We start from the raw sequence: 27,150 nt of genomic DNA, 5'->3' as shown, positions 1-27,150 counted from the left end.
TCCAGGGGGATAAGAGAGGAATAAAGGAGCAGAGAACCTGTCCAAAGAAATAATAGCTGAAAAGTTTCCAAACCTGAGGAAGGAACTGGATTTACAAATACACAAAGCTCATAGAATGCCTAATTATATCAACGCCAAAAGACCTTCTCCAAGGCATATAATAGTAAAGCTGGCAAAAGTCAATGACAAAGAAAAAAATATTAAAGGCAGTAAGGTAGAAGAAAATAACCTACAAAGGAAACCCTATCAGGCTTTCAGTGGATTTCTCGGCAGAAACCCTACAGGCTAGGAGAGAATGGAATGATATCTTCAAAATACTGAAAGACAAAAATTTTCAGCCAAGAATACTCTATCCAGCAAAACTTTCCTTCAGATATGATGTAGAAATAAAAGCATTCCCAGACAAACAAAAGCTAAGGGAGTTCATCTCCACTAGACCTCCCCTACAAGAAATAATTAAAGATGCCCTCACACTGCAAAGAAAAAGGCAAAGGCCTACACAGCTTTGAGCAAGGAAATGAATAAACATACAAAATCAGAAAACTGCAGCTCTCTATCAGAACAGGGAAGCAAATACTCCATTATAGCTTAAAGATAAAAGGAAGGAAAGCTACAAATTAACTATAAACACTTCAACTTAGTCACAAACTCACAACATTAAAAACAGAATAAATTGTAACAATGATAACTCAGAAGGAGAAGAGGAAAGGAATGGAACCTGCATAGGTTAATGGAGATAAGAGGCTATGAGAGAATGGACTATTTCCTCTATGAGATCTTTCATACAAACCTCATGGTAACTACTAAACTAAAAATCAGAGCAGAGCTACAGTTCACAAAAAGAGAGAAAACCTACTCAGAAAACCACCAAAATGAAATGGCAGTCAGAAATACAAAGGAAGAGAAACAATGTAAACATAGAACAACGAGAAAACAAGGAATAACGTGGCAGTATTAAGCCCTCATATATCAATAATCACTCTAAAAGTAAATGGATTGAATTCTCCAATCAAAAGACATAGAGTAGCTGGATGGGTTAAAAAACAAGATCCAGAACCGGCCCAGTTGCATAGCAGTTAAGTGGGCACGCTCCTCTTCGGCGGCCTGGGGTTCACAGGTTCAGATCCAGGGCGTGCACCGACGTACCGCTTGTCAAGCCCTGCTGTGGTGGTGTCCCATATAAAGTAAAGGAAGATGGGCATGGATGTTAGCCCAGGGCCAATCTTCCTCAGCAGTGTCCCATATAAAGTATAGGAAGATGGGCACAGATGTTAACCGGAGACAAACAAAAATGAAAATACAACATACCAACTCTTATGGAATGCAGCAAAAGTGGTTATAAGAAGGAAATTCATAGCAATACAGGCCCACCTCAACAAATAAGAAAAATCTTAAATAAGTAACCTTAAACTACACCTAACAGAACTAGAAAAAGAACAAACAAAACGCAAAGGCAGCAGAAGAAGGGAAATAATAAAAATAAAAGCAGAAATAAATGAAATAGACACCAAAAAAGTAGAAAGGATCAATGAAACTAAGAGCTGGCTCTTTGAGAAGATAAACAAAATTGACAAACCCTTAGCCAGACTCACTAAGAAAAAAAAGAGAGAAGGCTCAAATAAATAAAATTAGAAATGAAAGAGGAGAAATTACAACAGATTCTGCAAAAATACAAAGGTTTATAAGAGAATACTATGAAAAACTGCATGCCTAAAAATTGGATAACCTAGAAGAAATGGTTAAATTCTTAGACTCATATAACCTCCCAAAACTGAATCAACAAGAAACAGAAAATCTGAGTAGGCCAATCACAAGTAAAGATATTGAAACAGTAATCAAAAACCTCCAAAAAAACAAGAGTCTAGAACCAAATGGCTTCTCTGGAGAATTTTACCAAACATTCAAAGAAGATTTAATACTTATTCTTCTCAAACTATTCCAAAATATTGAAGAGGATGGAATGCATCCTAATTCATTCTATGAGGCCAATATTACCCTGATACCAAAATCAGACAAGGACAACACAAAGAAGGAAAATTGCAGACAATTATCGCTAAAGAACATAGATGCAAAAATCCTCAACAAAATATTGGCAAACCAAATACAGCAATACATTAAAAGGATCATACACCATGATCAAGTGGGATTTATTCCAGGGGTGCAGGGATGGTTCAACATCCACAAATCATTCAGTGTGATAACCACATTAACAAAATGAGGAATAAGAATCACATGATCATCACAATACATGCATGGAAAGCATTTGAAAAGATCCAACATCCATTTATGATAAGAAGTTTCAATAAAATGGGTATAGAAGGAAAGTAAGACAACATAACAAATCCCATATATGACAAAGCTAAAGCCAACATCATACTTAATGGAGAAAAACTGAAAGCCATCCCTCTGAGAACAAGAAAAAGACAAGGGTTCCCACTCTTGCTGCTCCTATTCATCATAGCACTGGAGGTTTTGGCCAGAGCAATTAGGCAAGAAAAAGAAATAAAAGGGATCCAAACTGGAAAGGAAAAAGTGAAACTCTGACTGTTTGCAGATGACATGATTCTATATATAGAAAACTCTAAAGAATCCATCAGAAAACCATTGAAATAACCAGCAACTACAGCAACGTTGCAGGGTACAAAATCAACTTGCAAAAAATAATTGCATTTCTATACACTAGCAAGGAACTAACAGAAAGAGAAATCAAGAATACAATTCCTTTTACAACTGAAACAAAAAGAATAAAGTATGTAGGAATAAACTTAACCAAAGAGGTGAAAGACCTATATACTGAAAACTATAAGACATTATCGAAAGAAATTAGAGAAGACATAAAGAAATGGAAAGATAATCCATGCTTATGGGTCAGAAGAATCAACAGAGTTAAAATGTCCATACTACCTAAAGCACTCTGCAGATTCAGGGCAATCCCAATAACATTCTTCACAGAAATAGAACAAAGAACCTTAAAATTTATATGGACTAACAAAAGACCCCGAATAGCCAAAGTAATCTGGAGGGAAAAAAACAAAGCTGAAGGCTTCCTGAGTTCAAAATATACTACAAAGCTACAGTAATCAAAACAGCATGGTACTGTCACAAAAACAGACAAAGAGATCAATGGAACAGAATTGAAACCCTAGAAATAAAACCACATATCTATGGACAACTAATCTTCAACAAAGGGTCCAAGAACATAATGGAGAAACAAAGTCTCTTTAATAAACAGTGTTGGGAAAACCAGACAGCCACATGCAAAAGAATGAAATAGACCATTATTTTGCCCTATACACAAAAATTAACTCAAAATGGATTAAAGACTTGAATGTAAGACCCGAAACCATAAAACTCCTAGAAGAAAATATAGGCAGTACACCATATGACATTGGTCTTAGCGCATCTTTTCAAATACCGTGTCTACTTGGGCAAAGGTAGCAAAAAAAAAAAGTTAACAAATGAGATTACATCAGACTAAAAAGCTTCTGCAAAGCAAAGGAAACCATGAACAAAACAAAAAGACAACCCACCAACTGGGAGAAAATATTTGCAAATCATTTATCTGACATGGGGTTGATCTCCAAAATATATAAAGAATTCATAGAACTCAAGATCAAAAAGCAAATAACCCAATCAAAAAATGGGCAGAGCATATGAACAGACATTTTTCCCAAAGAACATATACAGATAGCCAACAGGCACATGAAAAGATGTTCAACATCACTAATCATCAGGGAAATGCAAATCAAAACTACAATGGCATATCACCTTACACTGGTGATATGGCTATAATTACCAAGACAAAAAACAACAAATGTCAGAGAGGTTGTGGAGAAAAGGTAACACTCATGCACTGCTGGTGGGAATGCAAACTGGTGCAGTCATTGTAGGAAACAGTATGGAGAGTCCTCAAAAAATTAAAAATAGAAATACCATACAATTCAGTTATCCCACTACTGGGTATTTGTCCAAAGAACTTGAAATCAATGATCCAAAGAGTTTTATACACCTCTATGTTCATTGCAGCATTATTCGCTATAGCTAAGAAGTGGAAGCAACCCAAGGGCCCTTCTACAGATGTATGGATAAAGACAATGTGGTATATATAGACAAAGGAATACTACTCAACCATGAAAAAGACAAAATCATCCCATTTTCAACAATATGGATGGACCTTGAGGGTATAATATTAAGCAAAATAAGCCACGTAGTGAAAGACAAATACTGCATGATTTCACTCATATGTGGAGGATAACGAATACATGGATAAAGAGAACAGATCAGGGGTTACCCGAGGGAAGGCAGTTCGGGGGTGGGTGAAAGGGGTAAAGGGACACATATGTACAGTGACGGACAATAATTAGACTACTGGCAGTGAGCCTGATAAAGTCCTATCTAGGAATTGATAAATAACAATGTACACCTAAAATTACACAATGTTGTAAACCATTATGATTTCAATAAAATTCCTGGGGAGAAAAACATTAACATGTAGTAAATTTTTTCATAATGCAGAGTGATAGATAGAAATGACTATTTATGAGAATTTTGTTTCCAAGCATTTATTCATGTACTGAAACTGTTAAAAAGTGTTAAGAAGGATAAGAAAATGTCTGAAATGTCTCTAGTGATTCTGAAAACTTGTGGAAGACATGCTATTAAAATATAATAGATATTAGATAGATCCCAAAATGGGGGTGGAACTCTACCATGAAAAAGAGAGATAAAGGACCTTAAAGAAGGAGATCTACTACAAATGAGAAAAAAACAACACACATATAGAATTTCTTAGTTACCATTACAGAAGGATATATATTATCAAATCCTTTAATAATTGAAACATCATGACAGTTAGAAATTGTCTTCTAACAACAAGCACTATGATGAACTTGGATAATGTCATCATACAGAGTTTTTCACTAACTCTGATACAAGCATATAGTAATTTCTTTAAAAAGCAGTTTCTAATGTACAATTAGCATTATTAAGGATCATCAATATGTCACCAGAGTGGACTTTAAACAGTCATTTTTATCATCTGTATTACTCACCATTAGATTTGGCTGTGCGACACACACACACATATACACATGCACACACAGGGATATACACGTGCACCGTGATACCTTAAACCAGAAGATGATTCAGGGCTGGAACAGTGGCTCATCAGGTACATAAGCTTCTTTCTAAAACTGTTGCTCTGCTGAATACAACACAGAGCTTCCATCTTTTGGGTTCAGATAACAGGTCCAGATCCATCCTTCCTCTTCACCTCCCACCCATCAGAAAGCAAGAGATGAAAGGAGAAGGGAAAGTTCAGTAACTTGAAGAGCACTACCTGGAAGTGCCAGACCTCACCTCTACCTGTTTCCCTTTGATGAATACTTAGTCATATGACCAAACCTAGCTGTAAAAGGGACTAAGGAATACCATGGTTATCTCTATAGCCATGTGCCAAACTAAGATTCAGGGCATTTATTATTGAGGACAAAAGGGAGAATGAAAATTAAGAATTACTAACAGTTTCTTCCACTCTTTCAAATATTTGTATTTAGTCAAAGACAACTCTTTTTTCTCTCGAGTTCAATTTAGCGCTGTATCTAAAAAGAAAAATAATTTGAAATGTGGTTAAAATAAAACGTATGATACATATAAAATATATTAATATTTTAATAACTTTTAAGATATGCTAGAAAGCTGTATGTCATGCTGGGTTGGGTAGTTCCTATAATATCTCAACAAGGCTGGGTTCCTTCCTATGGCCTTGTCTTCATTCATGCTGCTTTCCCATTCTGAAAGGGCTTCTTGACTCCTTTCTCCCTTTTCAAATTTTACACAGCTTTCAATTTTATGCACCTACAAACACAAGTGTTTAATCTTCATGCATTTATGACCACCAGGCTATTATCAGGCACACTTCTGGTTCATCACACATACTATAACAATGACGTCTTTTCTGGTCTTGTTCACTATTAATGCATGCTTGTGGATTTTGTCTCTATCAAAATTGTCAAATTCTTGAGAACCATTATTGTGTCTCACGTAGCATATTTCTTGTCCTAAGATTTAATAAAATTAATGAGTAACATTTTCCATAGGATTTATGTATTATTCTGTTCCAAGTTTATCCCCTTTTTCGAGCAATTTACAAATATACCTGAAAAAAAAAAACAGATTAAAGTCTCATATCTAACAATAATTTAAAGCACTACAGAGTAATTTTATTAAGGCAAGATATGAAAATAACCTAAATCGTGGTATATATATGCACAATAGAATATTACTCAGCCATGGCAAAGAAGGAAATCTTGCCATGTGCTACAACGTGTATGGATCTTGAGGGCAATAGGTTAAGTGAAATAAGTTAGACAGAGAAAGACACATACTGTGTGATCTCATATGTGAAATCTAAAAAAGCTGAATTAAAAGAAACAGAGAGTAGAATGGTGGTTACCAGCAGGTTATGGGGGAAATTGGGAGCTGTTAGTCAAAAGGTACAAACTTCAGTTATAAGATGAATAAATTCTGGGGATCTAATGTACAGCATGGTGGTTATGGTTAATAATACTGCATTATATACTTGAAAATTCTGAAATAGTAAATCTTAAATGTTCTCACAACAAAAGAAAAATGGTACTTACGTGACATGATGGTGATAGCTAACACTATGGTGGTAATCATTTTGCAATACATAAGTGTATCAAATCAACATGTTACACACCTTAAATTACACAATTTTACATATTAATTATATTGAAGGCTGGAAAAAATTTTGTAATTATTTTCTCAAAAGCGATACAACATTCAATGAATGTTTTGAATAGAAACACTAAATATAATTTTTATTTCCAAACAAATAAAACAACTTAGTGTTTATATAGAACTAAAATAATCTCTCTAACACATAACTCTGTATATCGTTTCTCAACATTTCTCTTTTAATTTTAGAGTAAAATAAAATCATCAACTTCCTCTGTAGATTTGTTAAGAACTTCTCATGGGGTATTGGCAATATCCAGCAGATACTTTCATTCAGTCCCCAAGTTAAAATATTCCAAGTATTACTGTTTTATGAGTCATAATATCTAAATACAGTTAGTAGAGGTTAATGAAAATAAAAACTTTCAAATCTTACACACAAAAGTGTTTTTCCTGATTTTCTATTTTTCCAGTTGTGGGAAGTCACTTTAGAAAATTCTTTTAGTGTATATCTTAAAAAATCCTGATATTTTGAACTTTTAGACAGTTTGGCATGAAATTCACTGGAGCTCTAACAATATCTCTCACATCCTTGTTTACAATCCATAATCTAACAAGAACAATGAATCACACCTATGTGGCACTATTAAATATTTGAGAACCAATGGGGAAAAGGAAAGTTCTACTTTTTCTTTTCCCAAGAGTTGATACTTGTGGGATAAGATTCTAGTGGGAGGTCATTATCATTATTTGTTCCTAATCAAACTCTTAGCATCAATATCCAGAGTATAAAATCATCTTTTCATATCAACCAGCCTTTGCAGAAGGCCATTGGTTTCATCAGAGATCAGGACCAGTGACTCAAAATTATTGCCATAGAGACTTTTAGGCTATGATCCCCTCAGCACCAAGGAGTTCTGCCAGGTTAGTACTACAAACTATCCACCAGGATTTTCAGAATCACTTTTCCCTTCAGAGAAATGGAGAAGAAAAATACACAGCACTGAAGTTTTAAGAAGCAAGAGGGAAATATCTGAATCCTAGTTCTTGACTTTTAACATTTTAGAGTCCTCTCCTCTAGTTATCTCCCAGTGCACTTGGAGATGTACATAGTTATTTATCTCTACCTTTTCTCATTCTAACGTTCACACAACACGATGAGCAAAGGTTCCTCTAACATCTACCTGTCTTTTGCTCAATAAAATTATGGCAAATGCTTCTTTGTTTACTCACCTCAACTCAGGCAGCGTAAGGGCTTTGTTCACTTATATTGAGTCTATGTTAACATATCACTAACCTTCTTGCAAATAATTTATTTAAAACACATAACTATTGATACTTGCTGCATGAAAGACAATCTACCAAAAACTGTATTGAGTTTACAGCCTAGAACAGAAGAAAAACCAGTAAATAACTCATAATAATTAATAGAGAATTAAGTATGTGCTAAAGTTAAACATAGGAAACATATTCATGAGCATGTAGAGAATGTTCTTATTAACTGGATCCCTCACTATCACAGACCTTAACTAAAGAGCCCTGACTATTAAATAGATTTCATAGGATAGAGGGGATAGAATGAGAGAAAAGATAAAGGAATGTGATGAGTCAAAAAAGAGAGTCTACCAAATGCTCTTCTATTAAATAGGTAAATCATGTGATACTTGTTGGAACATAAAAAGGAAAACTCTTTGTTGCCAGATGATATAAATGTTTGAATGACAAAGAAATTGGTTTGAACCTCATTTGGAGACCATAGAAAATATTAATAATTTTATGAAGTTAATATTTACTAAATAATTCCAAATCTCTATATTATTATATGTATTCATGTGGAAAGAAGCAACAAAAACATGTGCTAAGGGAAAAAAAATTAAAACTCTTGCCATTTATTACAGGAATAAAAATATTGGTTAAATAAAAAGTTATAACAGAGAATAAACTCAATAGATTAAAATTAAAATGGCATTGACATTTATTAAGTTCTTACCAAGAGCCAGAAATTGCACTTAGCAATTTGTAAGCATCATTTAACTTAATTTTCACATACAAAAGATATTAGCATTTTTGTTTTTCAGATAGTTGCAGAGTGGACATAATTATTCCAAGACCATACTGCAATTAAGGGGTTGAGTTGACCTTTTAACCAACTACTCTGTCTATCTTAATGTCAGAATCTATTAGAAACATAAAATCATGAAATATTGCAATTGGAAGAGATGTTAAAGATGATTTAATGCAACCACCCATCAGGTGTTTGTGTCCCTAAATAAAATCCACTAATAAGTGGTTATTCAGGCTGTGGTCAACCATTTCTGGCTCTAACGTTGGAATATGTCTGACGGTTAGAATGTTCATATTTTTGTGAAACCAAATGTTTCTCTCCATGGTTTCAAGTAGTTAGTTTTATTTCCTTTTCTTGGAGACATATACCTTGAGGCTAATATATGTTAAATAAAGCAATATGTTGAACACTGAGATAACTGTCATGTGCCACATGATTTTTTGCTTTACTAAAGAAATGTCCTCAGTTATTTCAGCCATTCTTAAAATGACAAATTTCTAGATCATTTTTCTAAAATTGTACAGTATTTCTATACCATGTGAAGTGTTGTTTCCCAAACTGAAAATAGTAATCCAACTATTGCTTAAGTGTTAAGAATATGAACTTCCATTTTCTGGAATTTACTCATTTTTTTGCAAATCTAAACTAAAGATACATTGGTCTTTTTAAAAAAATACATCAGACTGTCAATAGTATGACTTTAAATTAAAATTTCTAATTGTATTGTGCTTGTGCTCTACTAATCCACATCCCCACCATCTTTGAATTCTATAGAGAGAACATGCAAAATACATGATTATTAAAAAAAAAAAACAGCATAAATGAAACCTACTGTCTGTATTCATAAACGCTTCTCACACTTTGGGAATATGAATAGTTTTCTGAACTCCACCACTTCAACCATCAAGTCCAAATTACATAGACCAATCATAGTCCACTGCTCGCCTGGTGACGGTGGTGAAATACATGACCTAAATATAGGCCATTATTTTACAGTCGCTGAGATTATCCAAATTAGAACAAGGGAGGATGATTCCTTGGTCTTGGAAAAGATGCTGAGATATAAGCATGATGTCTGCCAGCAGTTATGTTCCTGCTTTCTGGGGAAGCAGGCTTGGGTGAGGGCAGCTGGGACATGCAGAGCAACAAAATCTCAGGTGGAATGATAGTGGTAGCTTCCTAGTCCACCAGCTGTTTCAGTTGGGATTTTAGTAAGGAAAATAGCTCAAGCAAATATAACTACTTTTCACAGATTTATGAATCCTATGTTTATGAATTATAAAAAGTATATACTACCATTACTTATTCTGATTGAAATGAAAATATCGTGCCATTTGACATACATGACATTAATATTTACACGTAAAATATGGGAGGAAATAAAAGAGTCCTGAGGAATAGCAGTACTAATGTTCCTTCTGACTGACATTAAAAATCCAGGAATTGGTGATGTCTCTTAAAAATTTAAGAAATATCTTAATTACAAGATTCTTGAAGATTATGATTTTTTATCTGTTTCAACCAGAATCATTGATTGTCTTAGAATAATAGGAGAGACTCAGGAGATCCTTGCATTATGAATCTTCTTTGATAAGGGGTAAAGTCTCCACAGAATTATTCACCCTCTCACAGATACACACACATATACATGTGCATACACTCAAATACACACTCATAAGTGCAGTCATTTTCTCTTTTTTAAACCTAGAACCTGCTGAGAGGATAATGGACCCTGGAAATCATTCCACAGTGACTGAGTTCGTCCTCGCTGGGCTAACAGAACAGCCAGAAATCCAACTTCCACTTTTCCTCCTCTTCTTAGTAATCTATATGGTCACGGTGGTGGGGAACCTGGGCATGATCACACTGATTGGGCTCAGTTCTCCCCTGCACACCCCCATGTACTGTTTCCTCAGCAGCTTGTCCTTCATTGATCTCTGCCAGTCCACGGTCATTACCCCCAAAATGCTGGTGAACTTTGTGACAGAGAAGAACATCATCTCCTACCCTGAATGCATGACTCAGCTCTATTTCTTCATCATTTTTGCTATTGCAGAGGGTCATATGTTGGCTGCAATGGCATATGACCGCTATGTTGCCATCTGTAACCCTTTGCTTTACAACATCATCATGTCTTATCATGTCTGCTTCTGCCTCACAGTGGGAGTTTATATTTTGGGGATCATTGGATCTACAGTCCATACAGGCTTTATGTTGAGAGTCTTTTTCTGCAAGACCAATGTAATTAACCATTATTTCTGTGATCTCTTTCCACTCTTGGAGCTATCCTGTTCCAGCAACTACATCAATGAATTATTGGTTCTAGTCTTGAGTGCATTTAATATTCTGACCCCTGCCTTAGCTGTCCTTACCTCCTATATCTTCATCCTCTCCAACATCCTCCGCATTCACTCCACTGAAGGCAGGTCCAAAGCTTTCAGCACCTGCAGTTCCCACATCTCAGGTGTTGTTGTTTTCTTTGGATCTGCAGCATTCATGTACCTGCAGCCATCATCTGTGAGCTCCATGGATGAAGGGAAAGTGTCCTCTGTGTTTTATACAATCATTGTGCCCATGCTGAACCCCCTGATCTATAGTCTGAGGAATAAGGATGTCAAATTTTCCCTCAAAAAAATTCTGGACAGTAGAAAATATTCATGAAGGAATCAGTGTCTTCATGTAAAGTCAGAAACAGGCCTTTGGTTTGCCAAAATATGTAATGGATTAGGTTTATTGTTCAAGTTTTTGGATAATGTGACCCTTCCTCACATAATACATGTCCAAAATTCCCCTTTGGACCACTTCCTTTGACCTGTATTACAGTGGTTATGTATAGAGAAATAATAAGAATAAAATCAAAGACTTTTGAGGATTAAAGTAGCCCTAGTTTCATTTTTAATAAAAATGCAAACAACAAGAACAATGATGATGGTGATGAAGATAATAATAGTAACATATTATTGAGGTATTACAAGATATTAAAAACTGTGCCTAGATTTTTATACATATAATTTTATTTAATATTTACGGTATTCTCTAAAGGCAAGCCCTAGTATTATTTCCATTTGAAAGATAAAGAAATTAAAACTTATTTAGTTTGAGCAAATGCCCAAGATCCCAAACATAATAAATGATCAGCCTAGAAAGTTTGGCTCCAGGAACCACAATTTTATTTAAAGTGGTGTTTTGGCCCCAGGTAACTGTGGGTAGGTCTAAGACCTCCCTGAGAATTTCCTTCTACACAGCAAGCATCCCTAGTCCTTATATGACTGTGCTGCTTTCCTCTATATATCTTCAATGCTATTTCCACTTTCATTTCATTTGATGTAATTAATATAATCAAAAACTTTCAATCTGTTTGTGATCAAAGCAAAAAAGAGCAAAAATGGAGACAAGTTATAGAATCTCATTATAGAGATTCGAATTATTGTACTTGATAGCAACAATTTCTATAAAAGCAGACTAAACAATGTTGTCTTATTTTTTATACCAATAATGCTGTAGTTATTTATGAAGCAACTGCTCATGAAAGCCAAATATCCTGCTAAGTTGTATCACTTTCATACAGTTCATCTTCTTTTGTTTAGTAATTTACAAATAGTTGTCATTTAATGTTAGTTTTTTCTTTAAAACGTCTCTTCTCTCCTCTCATCTTATTGTTTTTCTGCTTCTGGGCATTTAACATCAGGTAACAAAGAATTCACATGATATTCTAAATACTCAGTTGTCTTCTGTCTTTTCCAAGTTCAAAGCATCATACTCCTTATGCCAGATCAATGTTCTTTGGATACTGTGCTGTGTTATTCACCTGACATAACAAGTTGCAGTGTTTACCTATAGTTTCCAAATATAGGACAAAAATATATAATACGTCTTTACCACCCTTGTACTCCATAATGCATTCATTCATTGATGCTAGACATTTATTCTCAAAGAGCCCTCATATTTATTATTTGATGTAATTTTCATCAGTTCTATAAAGGAAAGGAAAATGGCTACAATTACAACTCCTATCTTAAGCATGGTTCTTACTCCAGTGCTCTGGCTAATGATACAAATGGACCAACAGAGGACAAACAAAAAGCGTCCTGGCGGGTAGACCCTTGTGTTACTGGGGTTTGAGCCCATATAGAAAATATGGACTAAGTGAAAGGTAATGGTCACATCAAGAAAGAGAGGAAAAGCTTGTGCAGATCCAGAAAACCATGTCACATTTAAGGTAATATGATCAAGCTTCAAGGATAGAAAAGTAGATAGAAGACAGTTTATGAATCATATTGGGGTCACTGTAAGATATCACTCTTTATTTTACTGAAGGGAGCGTTAAAAATTTTTTAGACAGGGAAGTGACACAGTTATTTTTGCATGTTAGTAATGTCACACCTAAGCTGGTGTGGAAGATGGATGGAAAGAGAATCAGGCTGAATCCAAGAGCAGTAGCAGCCATTTTATTATGCTCAGCAAAATATTGCATGGCAGTGATAGTGAAACTAGAAAGGAAGGAGACTCGAGATTTGTGAAAAGGTGGATTGTTCAGAGATGGCTAAATAGAAGTAGGTTGAAAGTTGAAAGTATAAAAAAGCATGAGGATGAATGCAAATTTCTAGGTTGGATTACTAAATAAAAGGATGAATGATGGTAGAACTCCCAAGGTAGAGCTCACTAACTCCAGATAAGAATTCACAGCAAAACTATTGGGTCACTTAAGACTTGGTAAAATCCAAACTCTTTCTCTCTCTCTTTATGTGTGTGTGTGTGTATACGTATGTAAATATATATATATACATACATACATATATATACATATGTTTATATGTCCCCCTTGCCCACTCATCAAAAAGCTTCTTTTAGCTATGCAAATGCAGTGGCTGCAGAATTCTATGATGTTTATAGGAGAATACTATGTGTCTGGGATACCACCTTACAGGTAAGTAGACTATGAGAGACTGTTACTTCAGTGTGCTGAATAAAAGAAGTGAGAAAGAGAGTTGAACAAGATCTCTAGGTTATTCTGGTGCACATTAAAGATTGAGAACTTTTAAAAAACTGAATTTAGACCCTAGGATTTTGAGTTAATTGATATGAGATGCAACCTGGGAATTCATATTAAAAACAAAAACAACTGACTTGATGATTTTAAATATGCACCCAAAATTATGAAAAACTAGTGTAACCCAAGTCTAAACTACTGTCAAGAGAATTGAACCTGATACATTTAACCATATTTTATAAGAGCTCTCCTGATGTGAGATGTTCAAAATACCTGATTGAACCAAATTTAAGAATACTTCTCATTATTCCGGTTTAGGAAAAAAAAATGTGAAAACATGTAAAAAAGAAGAAGGAATATGAAATATAGGTGCCTAGTAATAAAGTATTTCTTTAAATATATAGTTTAGCAAGTAGAATTATTAATAATGAGGACCTCAAAAGGGCACATATTAAATCAATATTCCTAATTCTTAACCCAAAACTCCAAAATCCAATTATGTATAGAACTGACTTTTCAATCAAGCAAATATATTGCCTACTTATACATAAAATAAATTAAACATATTTTTATACAAGGAAACAGATGATTTAATTCACTATTTAAAAATTTCTAGCCTTATTAGTGGTAAGATAACTTGTCAGGATGTACTGTGGTCCTGTGGTCCAGCTATTCACAGTGTGGACTGTGAACCAATAACACTGGCTAGAAGCTTGTAAGAAATGCAGAATCTCAGTCTCTCAAACCCCGCTCACACTTGCTGGACAAGAATCTGCATTTAAAAAAAGAAGTTCTCAGAGGCCGGCCCTGTGGCATAAGGGTTAAGTTTGGCACACTCCACTTTGGCGGCCCGGGTTCGTGGGTTCTGATCCCAGACACAGACCTACACTACTCATCAGCCATGTTGTGGTGGCAACCCACATAAAAAACAGAGGAAGACTGGCACAGATCTTAGCTCAGGGCTAATCTTCCTCAAGCGGAAAAAAGAAGGGAAGATTGTCAACAGATATTAGCTCAGGGATAATCTCAGCAAAAAAAACAAAGAAATCCTCAGGTGATCCTGTGAGCGAATCTTTACCACTAATTGATAATTCAGGATTGACAAAGAATCCCTCTTGAATGATAAAGATAGACAACTGGCAAATGTCAACTGCAATTCCTTCTTTTCTCAAGAGCTTATTCCCTGAGAAATGGAAATCCTTGGAGAGTATTTGTCTCCACATTATTTATTGCCTGGCATATATAAATTGAGGATAAACCTTCAGCACAGCAATCAGAACCTCTCAGGGGACTGTGAAAGGTGAAAGTGTTTGCTACCCTGAAGCTGGAGAAACACAAACTGAAAATACAATGGGAGATACTGACCTGTGATGCAGACCAGCTTCAAAAGTGGCTCTGAGACCCAGGGCTGTGCCTGCCCTCTCAGGACTAAAGATAGCAGTACCTTGGACTCCCAACATCAACGTTAGTGCTATTCTCCTCTGTGTCAAAGAAAACTAGTTATAAATAAAATTTGGCATTGAGGTTTCCAGGAAGAAGAAAGGTGAGTGTGTTCATTTTACACTTGTGATTTGAGATTATTAGGTCTGTAAATAATCAAGGTAAAAATTCAGGAAAATATTCCTCACTACATTCATTTATTGAATAATTCATAAAATTCTTTTTATCCTCCTACAATGTGCCATACACTGTGCTATTTACTTGGGATACAGAGGAGAATAAGTCTGATGGTCCATCACCTGGCTTAGAGTGCTGTTTAGAGATGGCCCTTTAGTGAACATGTAGTTAGAAGATCCAATCCATGACAAAGAATTGGAGAATGTTTCCATGATGACTTCAATTTTAAATGAGATTTGAAAAGAAAAAATATATATATTTACCAGACAACAGAGATATAGAAAGTTGGTAAGACTGTGTCATGTGAAAAGAAGAGCAAATAAAAAGGCAAATAGTTGAGAAAACATGACATATTCCAGGAAGTGAAAGAAGCCAAGTGTTCTGTAGCAGAGGAGGAGGATTCCAAGAACTAAGAGTGTTTGAGAGGGGCAAAAAGCGTGTGGTTTTTTGTAATCCTAAAATCAATTAAGGAAATCTTTTCTCCAGCATCCCTCAACGTGAATCCTCATCTCATTTATGGTTGAGTGCATTTTATGGAAAGAATAAGTAGCTCATTCCATTTCTAAAACCCCAATATTAGAATACTTTGCCTTACACTGATTGAAGGTATATTTGTAAATCTTTCAAGCACCATACATGAAATAAACTCTTTCCCTTTTGCTTCCTTTAGGGTATATAAAGATGTCTGCAAATTATCCCATTACCTTCAAATATTTTCCCAGCTCTTGACAGATTCTGTGTGCCTTCCATCTTGTCAATGTCCCTCCTTAAAAAAGACATTCATAACTAAACACAGAAGTCCATTTATAATATAAGTATAGCACAGTGCTTCCTAACCTCAAGGCACACGTAGAAAATGGTAATATTGATATGGATTATGGGGTAAGTGGTTGAGAGAGTTTGTGGTTGATGGCTTAGCCCCTATACTCCAAAGGCTAAGACCCAATACCTCAGCACCATTGTGATTCTTCCATGACATTTCAATTCCATGGCACATGAGTTGGGAGACTGTGTTATGGGTCTTACGTGGATTACTGATCATCATAGTCTAGTATTTGTGTGTGTGTGAGGAAGAATGGCCCTGGGCTAACATCTGTGCCCATCTTCCTCTACTTTATATGGGACGCTGCCACAGCATGGCTTGCCAAGCAGTGTGTCGGTACATGCCCAGGATCTGAACCTGTGAAACCTGGGCCACTGAAGAAGAAGGTGCAAAATTAACCACTACGCTACTGGGCCAGCCCTATAGTCCAGTTATAGGTGAAAACAAAATATCTCATTGCTTCTTTCATCATCCACTATTCTATGGGCTTCATTGAGTTCATAAGGAATATGCCTATTTTATGTTTTTTGTAAGAATTGCATTCAAACCAGATAACTTGTATGCAAAGAATTATTTTTTTTAATTAATTAATTAATTTATTTATTTTTGTGAGGAGATCAGTCCTGTGCTAACATCTGCTAATCCTCCCCTTTTTTTGCTGAGGAAGACTGGCCCTGGGCTAACATCCATGCCCATCTTCCTCCACTTTATATGGGATGCCGCCACAGCATGGCTTGCCAAGCAGTGCATTGGCACGCGCCCGGGGTCCGAACTGGCAAGGGCTGCCACAGCGGAGTGCGTGCACTTACGTGCTTGCACCACTGGGCCGCCCCGAAGAATTACTTTTTAAGCGAAGATTAGAAGTTAATAACTTTTCTGCTAAATTTTAACTTGTTTGTTTAAACTATTTTCAGTGGCTGGATTAATTTTCTTGGTTGTTGTAGTACTTTAGGGAAGAATTTAGAATAACGTGGAGTATTGTTGACCACAGGGTGTACACTATACCATGGGGGATTGGCAATGTCTGAATCTAAGCTGAACTCACAGAAGGAAAGTTTTACAGTTTAATTCCATAGTACTAATATGTGAAAGAACAGAATAGAACTTAGACTGTGAGTTCCATTAGAGCAGAGAATGTGTCTTTTACTCTTTATAGCTCTAGACCGCAGCTCAGTGTCTGGCACTTTGTTGTCTCACAGTAATGTTTGCTCAATAAAGGAAAGAGAGAGAGAAAGTGTGAAAGAGAGATCAAGAGACAGAAAAGAGAGAGAGAAAGTCCTGATGCTCTCCACTTGAATCACTAGACTGACTTTAATTTCTTGATCCCATTGTTCCCAATCATCAGAATTACTTACATAGTTTCATTTGTTTTCTTTCTTTTTATTTTTAAAATTCAGATCTCTAAACCCCACTCTCAGCGATTCTGATTCTAGTATAGAGTAGGAAATCTATATTAAACAAACAAAATCTCTCCAAATGAGTTAAGAGAATTTTAAAAGTTGATGAATAAAGAGTTTTTGAGAAAATTTTTCAAGTTCCAAAAGCTACTAAGAAAATATCTAAAATAGAATACAACTACCAGATGTCAGAGTGAGAGAGGAGGTGATGGTACCAGTTTAACTAAAGTAGCTCCACGTGAAATCTGGAAAGTTAATTTAATGTTCAAAGTTGATAATTCTAGAAACAGCAATATAAACAAATTATTTAGAACTGTGGAGGTAACCTTCAGAAGAAATAGAAAAAAAACTATTTATCAGAGCTATTCTACAGAGATGGCGTTATCTCTTGGTAATGTAAGAGCATAGGAAGGGTGATTCAGGAACATTTGTTTTTCATTATAATCATGTTTACCTTTTTACATTTATCATTTTTTGTAAATACCGTAATCTTCCTAGATAACTCTGATGATCAACCATGTTAAGAAATCTCTGAATTAATAAACACTCTTTGTGTTCAAATATGGTGTTCTGTATCCAACTGTAAAGCAACCAGCCCATAGAACTTTATCTTACCCACAAGCTTATTATGAGAGCCGGTGTCACCTGCTTGTAGGAAAAAGCAGTGAACTGTACCTGTGTCATGTTCATATTGAGCAACTGAAGTAGTGACCTCGACATAAAATCCTGACTTGGACAAATTGGATTCTAGAAAGGAAGACATTCACTGATCCAATACGTGGATTACGAATAGACACAGATACAAGGAGAAGAGAGAGCGTGAAGGCTATCATATTAAAATACCCACCTTGAGTTTCCAGAGTACAATATTTATAACCTTTTGAGAATCAATATCTTGATTCCCCTCCAATATTTGTCTAAGCTGATGTTTTCTATAAATCCTAAAAGATGACCTGAAGTAGCCAAATGATCCCTTCAGGACTTTATTGGTGTCTTACGATATTGATTATCTGTTTAGATGTTATACCCAGGAATTGAATTATGTTGAATTTATGAATACGTTTGGGAGACATAATATCCTTACACTATTCAATCTTCTAATCCATGTGTATAGTGTGTCTCTTTCCTTATTAAGATTTTTTCTAGTTTCTCTCAGAATTATTTAAGTTACAGTGTATAAGCATTGCATATATTTTATTAGACTTATTCCTAGGTATTTGATGCTAAATTGTTGCTATTTTATGTAACACTATTTTTAAATGATTATTTCATTCGTTGCTTCTTCCAAAAAATTCACAGAAATATCAAATAGATGGAAAACAATATGCTCTGCAAATTCTAATGAAAAATAAATCTTTTGATAATATACTGATATCAGGCAAAAGATGCTTTAATTGACACATTACTAAATATAAGGTGGGTCATTCCATAATGGTAAAGGGTTTAATTCAAGGTTTGAACAACAAAGGGATAAATAGACAAATCAGAAAACAGCAGGAGACATTAACATATCTATCTCAATAGCCATTAGAACAACAGACAAAATAATCACTAAGCATATGGAAAATCTAAACAACATAATTAATGAAGTGGACAGAATTGAAATATATACGTCACAGGACCCTCAAAAATAGATAACATATTTTAAGATGCATTGGAAATATTTATAAAAACTGATCTTAAGCTTTATTTTAATGATATATTAGCTATTTGCAGTAGTTTAGATGTTTCAGTGCATGTTCTTTGACCACAATGAAATTAAGACAGACATTTAAAAACAGAAATAGCTGAAAAAAAATCCCATATTCTAGAAAGTTAATTCTCTTTCACATAATCCACAGGAAAATAAAAAAATAAAACAGAAATTATAAAATATTTTAAAATGAATTATATTCTAAATTTGATATAAGAAAACTTATGAGATGCAGCTAAAATGCAGCTTAGAGAGGAAATTATACCTTACATGTACATATTTGAAAAAATAAATGTTGAAGATATTTATTTAAGCTCTCATTTCAAGAAGTTTGGGGGAAAAAAACAGAAAAATCATACCAAAGAATGTATAAGGAATAAAATAATTAAGTTATTAGAAATAATTTAAATGGAAAATAAATGTATAATTCATAAAATCAACATAGCCAGAAGTTAATTTACAAAAATAAATAAATAAATTTGGAAAAATTCTAGAATGAGAGATCAAGACAAAAAGAGAAGAACCATAATTTACTGATTTCAAGAGTGAATAAGCAGAAATTACTGCATAGTTGACAAATATTTTTTAAATGTTAAAGAAATTACGAAAAATCTAATACAACATATTTGATAATTTTCAAAGTGGATGAACGTGTTGAAATTTCAACCTAGTAAAGCTAAGAAGAAAGATAAAATCTGAATTAGTGATGTCTATTAAATAAATCCACTACCTTACTAAAAATTCTCACACACAAAGAAAACAAACCACAGATCTAGTTTGCTACACTGGTGAACACGTCCAAATATTTAAGGTAAATTTTGTGCAATTTATTCCAAAAAACCAAATGTTTTTGAGATTTGTAGTGTTGCATGTATTTTTGATTTATTCTCTTTTTAATGCTAAATAGTATTTCACTCTCTCTCTCTCCATATATATATATATATGTACGTATACTACAACTCATTTATCTATTCATCAGTTAGTGAACATACATTTGAGTTGTCTCCAATTTTGTGTTGTTATGCATAAAGCTGCCATACACATTTTTGTACAAGTCTTAGTGTATACAAAAGTCTAAATTTCTTTGGGATAAATATTGAGGGGAAAATTATTGGATTAAGTAATAAATGTCTATTTAAATTCTTAAAAAATTGCCAAGCTGTTTTCCAAAGTGGTTTAAAAGTTTTACACCTCCCATCAGCTTTGTACAAGTCCAGGTACTTCTCACCATCACTTGGTGTCTCCAGGGGTTTCTTGGTGGGTTTGTTTTACCTCTTCCAATATAGGTATGTGGAGAGGTCTCATTATGATTTTAATTTTCATTTCCTTGATGACTAGTGATATTGAGCATATGTTCATATGTTTATTGACTATTCATATATTTTTTTGTGTGAGGTATATGTTCAGATATTTTAAACCTTTTAAATTTGCTCATATTTATTTTAAAAATTGTAAATATTATTTACATATTTGAGAGAAAACCCATTGTCAGATATATGTATTGCTTTAGGCTTACCTTTTCATTTTCTTATTGGTATCTTTTGAAGAGCAGTTTTTAATTTTGATGAAGTACAATTTAACCATTTCTATGGTTAGTTTTTTTGTGTATGTGTGAAGAAGATCAGCCCTGAGCTAACATCCGATGACAGCCCTCCTCCTTTTGTTGAGGAAGATTGGCTCTGAGCTAACATCCGTGGCCATCCTCCTCCACTTTATATGGGATGCTGCCACAGCATGGCTTAACAAGCAGTGCACTAGTGCACGCCTTGGATCCGAATCTGTGCACCTTGGGCCGCCACAGCAGAGCACACGCACTTAACTGCTACGCCACCGGGCCGGCTCCATATATTTCATATATTTTTAAGATTAAACTCTATTCCATCTTTTACTTTGGTGTGTAGAATTATTAAATCATCGGTTTGCCATTTAACAGAATAAGGAACCACATTTCTAATTCTATGTTTGCTAATTGTATGCCTCTGCTTTGCACAAAAGATGAAGAAGAAGAGGATTGCGATATTAAGATTTCTGTTTCTGTAATTTGAAGTGAGTAATTATAGCATGTTTTCCAATTGATAAAATGTTAATAGGTAATAATGACATCACAGTAATGATCGAACTCACTTTATGATTGATAAATCTCTCTAATTTTATTACAAGTGGGTAACATTAGTTCTCTTTTGCAAATTTGGAAGTCAAGACACAAAGATTTGTTTTACTTGTCCAAAGGTATCAGCTAGTAAATGATGGGATCAGAATATGAGCACAGGCAATTTGACTTTAAGGCCTGTCCGTTTAACTACTCCTCATACTGCTTCTCTCAAGCAAAGGCAGAAGCACTTGCTCCAGAAACCACAAACACGCTAACTATGGGACAATCCACTTGGTAGATTTGCCAATGATTGTTGTAGATGTTGTTTCATCATAATAATATTCGAACATCTGAAGTTATATGTAAAAACTCAGATTTCCCAATATTTATTTTAAAAATTGAAAATTATGAAAATAATAAGGTCTCTGTTCACCCTTTCCAGAAATTAATTGCAGGCAATTAAAGACTACTTACTACCCTTAGTCAGGGCTTGCTCTCCCAAGTTGTCACTCAGCCAGTTTTCCTCATTGACTTTGGCTTCTTTAATATTTAAGTTTGTGAGTCTCAACTCAGAAATATTGGCTTGATGATCATTGACATGTTCAAAATAGGAAATAGGCACTTAGAAAGTTTTCAATGATTGTAAACATGGTTAAACTATATTTATATGGAATATATTTATTATATTTGAAAATAAGGCTTAATAAATATTAAATCCAGATAAATTTTATTTACATAATTTGACCCAGAGTTAAATCATATACACCAAGAAGATACCAAACCATGAATCATCTATGTGGAGTACCCTACTCTAAATAGAGAATAATAATGAAGTTCTTCCAACAACCATGTTTTCGTCTCTCCTCTTCAGAAACACCCCAAAGGAAAATGGCAGCAGGAAATCATTCCACAGTGACTGAGTTCATCCTTGCTGGGCTAACAGAACAGGCAGAACTCCAGCTGCCCCTCTTCCTCCTCTTCCTGGGAATCTATGTGGTCACGGTGGTGGAGAACCTGGGCATGATTACACTGATTGGGCTCAGCTCTCCCTTGCACACTCCCATGTACTATTTCGTCAGCAGCTTGTCCTTCATTGATCTCTGCCAGTCCTCTGTCATTACCCCCAAAATGCTGGTGAACTTTGTGGCAGAGAAGAACATCATCTCCTACCCTGAATGCATGACTCAGCTCTATTTCTTCCTTGTTTTTACTATCTCAGAATGTTACATGTTAGCTGCAATGGCATATGACCGCTATGCTGCCGTCTGTAGCCCTTTGCTTTATAATGTCATCATGTCCCATCAGACTTGTTACTCTCTGATTTGGGGAGTGTGTATTATAGGCCTAGTTTGTGCATTTACTCATACAGGCTGCATGTTTAGGGTTCATTTCTGCAAATTTGGTGTGATCAACCATTATTTCTGTGATCTTCTTTCCCTCTTAAAACTCTCTTGTTCTAGTACCTATGTCAATGAATTACTGATTTTAATCTTTAGTGCAATTACTATCCTTGCCTCTAGCCTGACAATTCTTAGCTCCTACATCTTCATCATTAGCACCATCCTCCGTGTTCACTCCACTGAGGGCAGGTCCAAAGCCTTCAGCACTTGCAGCTCCCACATCTCAGCTGTCGCCGTTTTCTTTGGATCTGCTGCATTCATGTACCTGCAGCCATCTTCTGTGAGCTCCATGGACCAAGGCAAAGTGTCCTCTGTGTTTTATACTATCCTTGTGCCCATGCTGAATCCCCTGATCTATAGCCTGAGGAATAAAGATGTCAATGCTGCCCTGAAGAAAATTCTAGAGAGAAGAATATTCTTGTAATTAGAAATAATATGAGGATGATTTATTAGTCTAAGTCATTGGCTATTATAGTGTATGAATTGATATGTCTAATTTTAGTTCACCTGTCAACATATATCCTCAAAATATATATGTTGGATATACAGAAACATATATCCATACATTTAGTGGGATTATATTGACGTTATTTCTTATTCCAAGGCCTTTTGATGCCATTTCTGTCTAGTTTTTTTCTCATAAATCTCATTGAGACTTGGATTAGAAGAAATACTAAGGATGACCTGGATACATGGACATGCTAATGCCATCACAATTGCCTCCTGTCCTTTACTTCCATACAATTGACACATCCCTCAATCAATGAAAATATCTTCTAGCAGTGACTGACAACCTCCTTTCTTCTATCCCATCAAAAACAACAAAAATCATACCAACATGGTGACTGTAATTTTGAGCTTTAGCACATCTCTAGTCTTTCTCACCCTATCCCACTCCACACCTTCTTTTTCTGAGTTATTTCCTTTATTTCTTGCTTAAGAAACCTAATCATAACTTTAAAATCCTAGTTACAGACACAAGTATACGTTATTGTGCCCAATTCAATACCCCCCTGCTTTGATATCTATTATTCTATTTTGTAATGATCTGTTTACTCTCCAAATCCACACAGGACTGTAATCTCCAACAAGGTAGCCCCCTGTGCATTTGGTTCACTGCCGTATCTCCAGGTAGCAGAATGCCTGCTGCCTGGTTGGTCCTTGATAATTTTGTTGATATTTATTTCCCCCTGTAAAATATTTATTACAAAACCACTGTGTATCCTATGCAGTCTTCACCCATTAACCCCTTCAAGTGCTATATATGTTTTTTTGTTGTTGTTTAGTTCAAACCAATTAAGTGTAAGTTTGGAGAGTTCTTTAAGGATCTGTAATATAACTGATAGCATTTTTAGTTGTTTCTATACAAGGATTAAGAAATTGTAGTCTTGAGTTCCTTCTGTGGCAAATCTCAACACAAATGTGGTAACTTGGGAATATCTGAATTTTTAGTCATTAAATCCTGTCAACAACCAAGAAGTCCCTGAAGCAAATCTAATTTATTCCTGAATTCAAGTATGCAGCATCAGAGACTCAAAAATTTTTAATTAGATTTTAAGTCTAATGGGTCCATGTAGCAAATCATGTGGTAGAGTGATGTCTGGGGCCCAAACAACTCCATCTAGAGAATCTCATGCAGAGTAGAAAATAACTTCACCTACATTGGCATAGAAGACATACTTTTCTCTTTAAACTTAAGGAAAGAAGACATTAAATGATTAAATATAAAAGCCTTAGTTTCTGCTTCCAGTGGATATGTTTTACTCATCCTTTGGTTTTATTTTTGGTTTTTCAATATTTTAGTGAAAATGGTTCAGTTTCTCTGCTTGACTTCCAGTTTATGCAGACTGCTTTATCTATATGCCTATTCATAGTCTTCTAGTTATCCAATTTGTAGTTCCTCCAAATCTTCAGCTGGAGGGAAGATAGGAGGAGCCCCAGCTCTCAACGGCTGTCCCCTGGGAACTCTAAAAATGCCTAATACAGAACACTAAGCATACCAAGCAGATCTGGTCAAGAGTTCCATCAATCATCAACCCTATTGTTCTGAGCCAAAGAAATCCTAGTATGAATCCATTTCTTCTGCTTGAGTTTGAGTTAAATGATTTCTCTAAGCTAAACCAAGCCATTGGGTTATTTGGTTTTATCAATGTACCTTGAGATAACCAACAAAATGTGCCAGAATCTGACCCAAAAAATACACCTTTAAAGACTATAAGAACTTAAATGTCATTTCCTCAGAAAATTCATCTTTGAAACTCCAACTGAATTACTTTCTACATCATCCCTCTCCTCCAGTTCTCAGTTACTGTCTCCTTTTCTTCTTAACATTACTGCTAATGGTAGTTGCGTGCATTGAATATTTATTCTTTTAATGTCCATTTGCAGAATTGACTGAAGCTCTAATACGGCATAGAGTAGGCATTCAAATAGCAATAGTTGACAATTGTGTCAGACACCTCTGGTAACCCCCTCACATCCTCTGAAAGCTTCTCATTTCAGCTTCATATCCATTTGTTAGCTCTGTGCAAGTTCAAACTCAGTTTGCATTGACAGCATTCCATTTAAGTATGCACCATGATTTTCTTTTCATATTTTTAAAGTAATATTTTTTAGAACAGTTTTAAATTTATTGAAAATAACGAAGATAATAGAGTTCTCATTAACCTGAACCTATTATTAACGTCTTATATTAGTATGCTACATTTAATGTTACAATTAATAAACAATTATTGATACATTATTATTAACTAATGTCTATATTTATCCCTTAGTGTTTACCTGAGTTCCCTTGTTTGTTCCATGATCACATCCAGGATATCAAATTACATTTAGTCATCATGTCTCCTTAGGTTCCTCTTAGTTGTGACAGTTTCTCAGATTCTCCTTGCTTTTAATGACCTTGAGAGTTTTGAGGAAAACCAGTTAGGCATTTTGTAGAATGTCCCTTAATTGGGAGTTTTCTGATGTCCTTCATATTGTTACATTTTGGCTATGGTATTTTGCAAGGAAGACCCCAAAGATAAAGTGTCATTTTACTATACCATATCAAAGATACGTGCTGTCAACGTTCAAAATGACTTATTACCAGGCTGGCCCCATGGCATAGCGGTTAAGTGTACACGCTCCGCTGCTGGCGGCCTGGGTTCGGATCCCGGGCGTGCATTGACGCACGGATTGTCAGGCCAAGCTGCGGCAGCATCCCATATAAAGTGGAGGAAGCTGGGCACAGTTGTTAGCTCAGGGCCAGTCTTCGTCAGGAAAAAGAGGAGGATTGGCATGGATGTTAGCTCAGGGCTGATCCTCCTCACAAAACCAAAACAAAATGACTTATTACTATTGATATTAATTATTTTCACCTGTTTGAGGTAGTCTTTGTCTGGTTTCTGCACTCGAAAGCTACTCTTTTTTTCCCTCTTTTATGTAATCTTGGGAAGGAAGTCACTATATGCAGCCCACACTTAAAGAGTGGGAAGTTATGTTCTAACTCATTCAGGAAGCAGCATCTACATGAATTATTTGGAATTATTCTTTGTGAGAGTTTTCTCTTTCCCCATTTAATTATATATCCGATCATTTCTTTATATTGTCTGTGTAAATCATGGATATTTACTTTTACTTAGGGTTATAATTCAATACTACTTTATTTTTTTTCTCAAGTTGTTTTAGTATTGGTCGTTGGCAGCTCTTTCAATTGGATCCTGTGTCCCTTTGACAAATGTCCATCAATCATCTATGTGATTTTTCTTATGATAACTTTCTGGTTTCCTAGCACTGCAAGATGCCCCAGGCTCATCTTATATACTTCCTTCCAAGTCCTAGAGTCAGCTACTTCTCCAAGGAGTCCTGCTTCTTTTTATTTGAGAATGGTCTTAGAAACAAAGATCTGGGTACTAGGTATTCTTCCTGCTACCATGGTGTCATTGCTTCTGTGACTCTCAGCTGACAGAGCAAGGAATTACATATATGCAGTTAATACATAATACATATATGTATCAATCTGTGTTGATAATCATATCCATAAATATTCCTATATGTAATCATCTATATCTATATTAAGCTAAACATGATTTCATAGTTTATAACTCTATTCTATTACCATATGGATATTTCTAGCCGCTTCTCCTTGTTTACCTGTAAACTGCAACTCAAATAGTAAGAAATTGTCATGCATTTACTTAACTGTTCAATTCCCGTTATCTGTCATGCATTTACTTAACTGTTCAATTCCTGTATACGTCTATAGCAGTATCACAGCTGCTATCACGTACACCTGTGGGAATCAACGTTATCAACTAGAGTATGATGCTTGTGTACAGGTTTTTTTTTTTTTTTTTTTGGCTTTTAGTTTCCAAATTCAATTAGTTTAGCATC

The 27,150-nt window shown here is 35.1% G+C and overlaps 2 protein-coding genes across 2 annotated transcripts; both read left to right on the top strand.

The window, feature by feature from the left end:
• Positions 1-10,489: 10,489 nt before the first annotated feature.
• LOC131407852 (putative olfactory receptor 8G3) lies at positions 10,490-11,425 on the top strand. Its single transcript, XM_058544453.1, has one exon. It carries the CDS (start codon positions 10,490-10,492, stop codon positions 11,423-11,425), a length of 936 nt encoding a protein of 311 aa, XP_058400436.1.
• A 10,778-nt stretch (positions 11,426-22,203) lies between these two features.
• Positions 22,204-23,200, top strand: LOC131407851 (olfactory receptor 8G5-like). The gene is given in 2 exon segments (XM_058544452.1): positions 22,204-22,233; positions 22,235-23,200. Coding segments are annotated over 2 exon segments (975 nt in total). The 5' UTR covers positions 22,204-22,224.
• The last annotated feature ends 3,950 nt before the right edge of the window (positions 23,201-27,150 follow it).

This window comes from Diceros bicornis, chromosome 7, assembly GCF_020826845.1.
Source record: "Diceros bicornis minor isolate mBicDic1 chromosome 7, mDicBic1.mat.cur, whole genome shotgun sequence".
NCBI lineage: Eukaryota > Metazoa > Chordata > Mammalia > Perissodactyla > Rhinocerotidae > Diceros > Diceros bicornis.
Note: the sequence above shows the minus strand (reverse complement) of the source record. Positions and strands in the feature narration are given on the sequence as shown.

Excerpts from the sequence above, each read along its gene's own strand:
- LOC131407852 (XM_058544453.1), top strand. The coding sequence starts at position 10,490 with ATGGACCCTGGAAATCATTCCACAGTGACTGAGTTCGTCCTCGCTGGG.